Source organism: Cupressus sempervirens, chromosome 10 (assembly GCF_028749045.1).
Source record: "Cupressus sempervirens isolate cs-2001-9-10 chromosome 10, ASM2874904v1, whole genome shotgun sequence".
Taxonomy (NCBI): domain Eukaryota; kingdom Viridiplantae; phylum Streptophyta; class Pinopsida; order Cupressales; family Cupressaceae; genus Cupressus; species Cupressus sempervirens.
In genome coordinates, this window is record NC_143127.1 from 261,161,500 (window position 1) to 261,168,649 (window position 7,150).

General features: G+C 30.6%; 1 protein-coding gene across 1 annotated transcript; it reads left to right on the top strand.

Annotated features, from left to right (window-relative positions):
- The first annotated feature begins 237 nt into the window (after positions 1 to 237).
- On the top strand, positions 238 to 4,021 carry LOC149533632 (uncharacterized protein At4g15970-like). Its single transcript, XM_089803733.1, has 3 exons — positions 238 to 524; positions 2,084 to 2,449; positions 3,417 to 4,021. The coding sequence occupies exons 1-3, from the start codon at positions 309 to 311 to the stop codon at positions 3,903 to 3,905; spliced, it is 1,071 nt and encodes a 356-aa protein (XP_089659859.1). The 5' UTR covers positions 238 to 308; the 3' UTR covers positions 3,906 to 4,021.
- Positions 4,022 to 7,150: the final 3,129 nt, after the last annotated feature.

The window sequence follows — 7,150 nt, forward strand, 5'->3', positions numbered from 1 at the left end:
AGCTAAAAACAGTTCTAGTCTCAAAGAAAATAATTCCAAGAGTCGGCCGATTGGCATAAATGCGAATACATTCCATTCAAACTGAAATCACGGCGTTTCGAAAAAAATTAGGGTGCCCTAACAGCTTTTTGACACTTCCGTTTCTGTTTGAATTTATTCCTGTAACTAAAGATCAGCTGGCATTCATTCTTTCTTTGAATTAGCCTTCTCTGCACATTAAAATCGTTACACAATTGGAGGAGCGTTCGTGTTTTTTCGTTTTCTTCATCCGACTGCGTCAGGATCGGGATGTTTTCTTTGAGCCATTTATGATGGAAGATCCAGAAACTTCGAGGAAAAAGAAAATATCTGCATTGTCTGATATGTGGAGATCAAGGAGCACTGAGGTTATCTTACTCTCTGTTGCATTAATATCTCTCACTTGTGTCATTCTTTCCTATACGGCTAAGCCAAATCAGCTGATTAAATGGCTTCCCGGGACAAGCTTTTCTGTCGGAAATTCATCCGCCAAAGGTATCAAACTGGTATGCAAATTTCTCACCGCAATTATTTGGAACCCTCAAATTTGAATCTTTGATGTAATTATTTATTTCTCACGGAAGGTTTTATATGATTCATTGTTTCCTTTTAGCTATCTATAATTTGAGTGTAAATTTATATCAACTGGTTGAGTTTTTGATGGAAGATTCATATCATTCATTATGTCCTTTTTGCTATCTGTACGAGAGGGCAAATTTATAATTTTTGGATACATAATAATGAATCATGAAGATTTTGTGAATTGGGGTTTGTACATTCTGCACTTTACAGAAGACAGAGTAAACTTGGGAAGGTTATCATAAAATTGAAATGGGTCACATTTGGGCTGCCATTTATGACTTTGTTGGGAAGAAATTCAAATATGTAATTGGATTAAATCTGAAAGTCATTGTACATTAACGAAGATGAAACGTTTTAGAGTTTTGGTTTCTAAAATTTTAGATTTTAAGTGGGACTGGGCAAGCGTGAATGAGACCATGTAATTTTTTTTGGCTCAGTTGTGGGTAAACATGAATTGGACAAGTGCTGTATTAGTTCATTTAGTTGTGGGTAAACATGAGTGAGACCCTGTATTAATTGATTTAGTTTAGGCCCAGAAAGGCTGTTGAAGCTATTCTTTTGTTCAAATTGTAGTTCAGCTTAAATTTGTGTAAAAATTTATTTATTTTTCTCAAGAAACTTATGCAAAGTAACTAGTAGTAAGGTGGCTACATTAATCAGTCCTTGCCTCAAAATAAAAGCTTTTAAACCTTCAAAAGTAAGGATGAGAAAGTGGAGCCTATGGGATGTTTTCATTTCAGATTTTTCTTTATTTAAAATCTTTCAAAGAAATAGTTCAGAAAGAAACATACAATGTGAAGTCATTTTCAACTTCAGCTTGGTCCATGGGTCTTAGCTTTCACTAATTCTATTTACAAGGCAAGACATTTTGAAGAGATTATTTTTAACATTTGGTGAGCAGTCATCTAGGAAAAGTATTTCAATAAATCTGTACAGCACAAGTAATGCATATAAAATTTGAAGTAAAATAAACATATAAAAATCTTTTTCTGATGAAAAATTCAGTACATAATAATAATAATGAATTTTTCATATGTGAGGGCGAAAACAGAAATCCATGCATTTAAGCAATGAGTTATTATTATGAGTTAAACTCGAGTACACCCAAATCTAAGACCTCTTACATAATAGACTCTCAAATTATTATTGTATTGTAGACTCTTTTCTTAATCTCCGTAACCTTAAACATATTTTGCAGTTGATTATTTGTTTATCTTACCTTAACATACTATACAGTTGATTATTTGTTTATCTTCCACTGTTGATTGTTTCTTATATTAAACCTATTTTCTAAAATCATGATTTTTCTCTAGTGAATAAAGTGAAAGAGAAAAATACTAAAGATTGGAGACTAAGAATGAAGCAAGCTAAATGATAAGCGTTAGCACTCTAAGTCTAGGTCTTCCTCCAGAGCTGAAATACACATTGGGCTGAATTTTAGTAGATGCCACTCTTAATACAAATGGTTGTCACTGTTATGCAGATATCAGAGCTTCCACAGTTGGAGACAATTTTGCAAAGGGCTGACATGGGTAACAAGACAGTGATAATAACTACATTAAATCAAGCATGGGCAACACCAGGGTCCATGATAGATCTTTTCTTGGAGAGTTTTCGCAGTGGGGAAGAAACTAGCAGATTCTTGAATCATCTTGTTATAGTTGCTTTGGATCAAAAGGCTTACAATCGATGCATTTCCATTCATTGTCACTGCTTCATCCTCAAGACTGAAGGTATTGACTTTTCAGGGGAGAAGCTTTTCATGACTGATGATTACTTGAAGATGATGTGGAGAAGAATTGATTTCCTCAGAACTGTGCTTGAAATGGGATATAGCTTCGTTTTTACGGTATGCTGTTTTTATTGTTTTTTTCTATTTCATTCTTATTAATCATGGTCATTCTTAAACATCATACATTAAAGAAGAAATTAAACTTAGAAAAATAAGTCAATATTAACTATTTCATAATTTTAATCTAAGAACCAACTCTTACTGTATGATGTTATGTTTAAACCATCCAATTAATCATTAAACTGTACTTAAAAGAAGGATTTAAACATTATTTAAAAGCAAAAGATGGAGCTGTTTAATATAACGCATACACCCATCTAAAGCTGAGTTGGTAAGAGATTCATCTACAGCTGATTTGGTAAGAGATTCAAAACAGTAAAGTAAGTTGAGAGAGTGTAAAAAAATAAGCTATGGATTGAAGCAAAAGGGAGGTCACTGGCTTAACTTGTCACCGTTCCTTTTGTTACTATGGCATACTACTGCTATAAACGAGCAATCTTATTTCATTAAATCTCAGTATGAGTTTTTCATATTTCATGTAGTATTCAGAGGATTGTTTTTTAGTTAATTTGAATGTTTTTGAACTCATAATTTAGATCATATTTTATAATATATATTTAAATTAAATAATTCTGACTCCATTCATATATCATTTTTCTGATATTAAAACTCAATAGTCATTGCTTACAACTGTTCAACGTTAGTAAATCAACTGAATATTCTTTTGAGCTTAATATTTTAAATCATATTCAATGATCTGTTTTTCTAAAATTAAAACGTAATCATAAGAGAAAATATTAGCCATTTCTTACAATTCCTTCCAATATTAAACCCACTAGCCATTTCTCCCAACAGTTGAACAGAAAACTATTCCTTACAACTCTGCTGAACAATATTAAATTCTAATGAATAACCATTTCTTACAACTGAATTATGTTTTTCAATAGTTGCAATTTTTGTTTTCCATGTTGAATCTTGATTACCCATCCTTCATAAGTAGTAATATGGATCAATCTGTGTGCAGGATGCAGATATAATGTGGTTCAGAAACCCTTTCGACCATTTTGCACCAGATGGAGATTTCCAAATTGCTTGTGATCGTTATAATGGTAACCCTAGGGATTTGAAGAACACAGCAAATGGGGGATTTAATTATGTAAGATCCAATAATCGTACAATAGAGTTCTACAAATATTGGTATTCCTCTCATGAGTTGTATCCAGGGAAGCATGACCAAGATGTGCTAAACGCTATTAAGTATAATAAGAAGATGAGGAGAATGGGATTGTCAATGATATTCTTGGATACAATCTACTTTGGTGGTTTCTGTGAACGACGCAGGGATTTTACCAAGGTTTGCACAATGCATGCCAACTGTTGTATTGGATTGACCAACAAACTTCATGATTTAAGAATAATGCTCGCAGATTGGAGAAATTTTCAGTCTTTGAGTCTTGAAGAGAGATTGTTGCAAAAACCATTATGGAGAACCCCAATGGATTGTAAGGTATAATGCAAGGAGTGAAATCAGTTCCATTAAGATAGAATGGAATGTTTTGGTAAGGTGGTGTACATCTCAGAATGAAATCCATCAAGATAGAAAACGAGCACTTCAGATTGCTTGTAAAATAGAGTTTTGCCCTTGTATTTTTACATTTTATTATGGTTTTCTAATATTACTTGACGGTGTTGGAAGGCATTGTACATCTTGTATGTTAAAACACTTCGTTATTCATTTTGAATTACAATGTGTTAGAAAGAGGTTATATATGATAAGTTTATTTATCGACAGGTGTTATGTTGGGTGGTTCGTTTTTATATATACACATATATACAACGTAAATATGTTTTTAATTATTTTTTATATTGTATAATATGAAATATTATGTATTTATTGTTTTTAATAGATGGGTAAGAAGTTGAAATTATGATTGATTATTTTATGTGTTGTAATAATTTATTATTATTATTATTATTGTGTTGCAGGTTCTTGTCTTATTATGTATTCATTGTTGTTATATGAATAAATAGAGAATTTTTCAAAGTTAACGTATGAAAAAAAAAAAAAATTGTTTTATTTTAATTTAATGAAATAACACAAACTAAAGAGCTAAAGAATGCAAACAAACTCCTAGAAAAGTAAGTGTAAACATTGTCCTAAAGTTAGACTAACCAAGGTGTTATGTTGAGTACCTTATATATATATATATATATATATATGCTTTTTTTTCTATTGTATAATATCAAACATTATGTATTCATTGTTGTTATATGAAAAATATAGATTTTTTTTAAGTTATCATATGAGTATGGGAGAAAAATAATATTTTATTTTATTTTTATCTAATGAATAACACAAACTAAAGAGCTAAGGAATGCAAACAAACTCTTTAAAAAGTAGATGTGTAAGCATTGTTCTAAAGTTAGATTAACAAATCTTTTACCTTTAAAAAAAATGGTTAGACTAATAAAAAATCTTGGTGAGACCCAAAAAGGGGAAAAATTATTAGTATATGACACCTACATGTAAAATAGGGATCAAATTATTAAATCAATTTATTATATTGAGTGGGGGGCTTTCCCATATGTATTATCCCATCAACTACTTACCAAATCCTCACTATCATCTTGACTCCTAGCCATTATGAGCATAGTTCAACCATCTTTAGGACCTGAACTTGATTTTGCACAAGTTTTTGTAGCAAAAAATAATAATAAGCACCACCCAAGGATTTTCTAATTATAGGATGTGGAGTGATGTGTCACCAAAGTCCAACTATAATATTTCTTTGTTTGATGATGGCGGTCGAGTGATTTTATGATGACTTCTAGTGGTTGCACCTTGAGTCCCATTAGGGAGATTTGACATAGGTGGTAAATGGAGAATTTAAGTTATATTGTAGTAGGCATTCATCCAATAATCTAACAAAGTTGATGCTAGATTTCCTTACTAGCTTGCCAATTTAATGGACACATTAGAAACCAGTAGCACTTTAAAATGAATAGAAGAATTAATGATCATAGTATACTGAATAAAAAAATAAAGGACATTATGCAATGTAAACAATTTAAGCCTTACAAGCTAGAAAAAAACATTACATTGATATCCACCTATGTTTTAAGCATAAATATAGTACCAAAAAAAGTTAAAGATATTGAAGTTGCTCATAGAAAGATAATATTGGTATGGAAATGTCAAGATATATCTATTGGGTGCTAATTGGAAAACTTGGTAAGGAAAGCACTAAGAAAATTGATCAATTTTGGCTTCTCAATAACTTTTTAGTTTTCAAATTTATTTTTAATTCAAATGAAGTTGGTACAACTTAAAGATATTTTTTGTTATTTTTCGAGATCTTCGTATGTGTTTTCCAAAGACAATGACCTCTTACATTTATATTAAAATATGAGCCAAGAAGAGACATGTCTCTTCATGGGACATGTTTGTTCATTATAATGTAATTAATATTATAAAAATTATCATTTAATTATATAATATCTCACATAATAATTATTCAACTGAAGCTACAAAACATCAACACTCCCTCTTAGCTAGGGAGAATAAACACATGATAATTTTACACCATTGGTAATATTTGGAATGACAAATTTAAGGATATCTTTGATCAAAAGATATCCACCATTTTGATATCACATGAGTTGGCCTCTAGAATATCAACATATGATATTCACCAAACACTCTGAGTAACATTTTGATATCACATTTGGTATCATGAGTATTGGCCTCCAAAATATCAACATTTGATATTCACCAAATACTTTGGTAATGGCATGTAGAACATCAGCATATGATATTCAACAATCACTCAAAAAGGCAATGAGCTACAAGATATCAACACATGGTATTCGCTAAATGCCTAATATATTTGTAGAAATAACTCATAGATCCTCAAGTGAATGACATCTACAACTTAGTTGTTGATTTAGAAAATATAAATCATCATTATTTGTTCCAACATTTACATAAATTGTATATCATGACTTAGGTTATTGTAACATTGTCAACTTCCAATAACTTTTGCAAATACAAGTGGTGATCATTTTGAAGTCATCGCTTTCTAATGGTGTACATAGGGGATAGGCCCATTAAATCATGCAGTCACACACATGATACCAAATTTTTACATGAAGTCAAAACTCCCTCTAATTGTGATATGATCAAGAACTTCAAAGATCAACTAAAGCATATCCTCTATTTGTTCATTCATATGAATGTGCCAGACTTCCTTTGAACATCAATCTTCTAAGCTCCATATCCCATGTTGCTTCTAATGATTTGTTAGTCTCCTTATGAATTTGATATCAATTTCCCTATTTTGCAAGAACCTCCTTGAAAAAAATATCAAGGCGCATAAATCTTATAGTACATATAGAAATACAGAAAAGAGAGATTTACTATATTATAAATAAAATACTTGGAAATTTTACTCAAAAAATACTTATCTCATGTATTCAAAAGATAATGGCCTCCACATTACTTCCTTATTCATTACTAATTTTATTTCTTATTTCATTTTGTTCAATACAAATTATGTTAATTTATTATATCAATCATTTCTAAATGTGAACATAATGTCATTCTTATTGAATTATTATAAATTTATATATAAGAATAATAACATTTAGAATTCAAACAACAAACATTTATATGAGTGAGAATAATAAAATATACCTACACACTTTATCGTGAAGGGCCCATGTATTGCTCGATGCCCTTACATTTATTGGTTTCCTTAT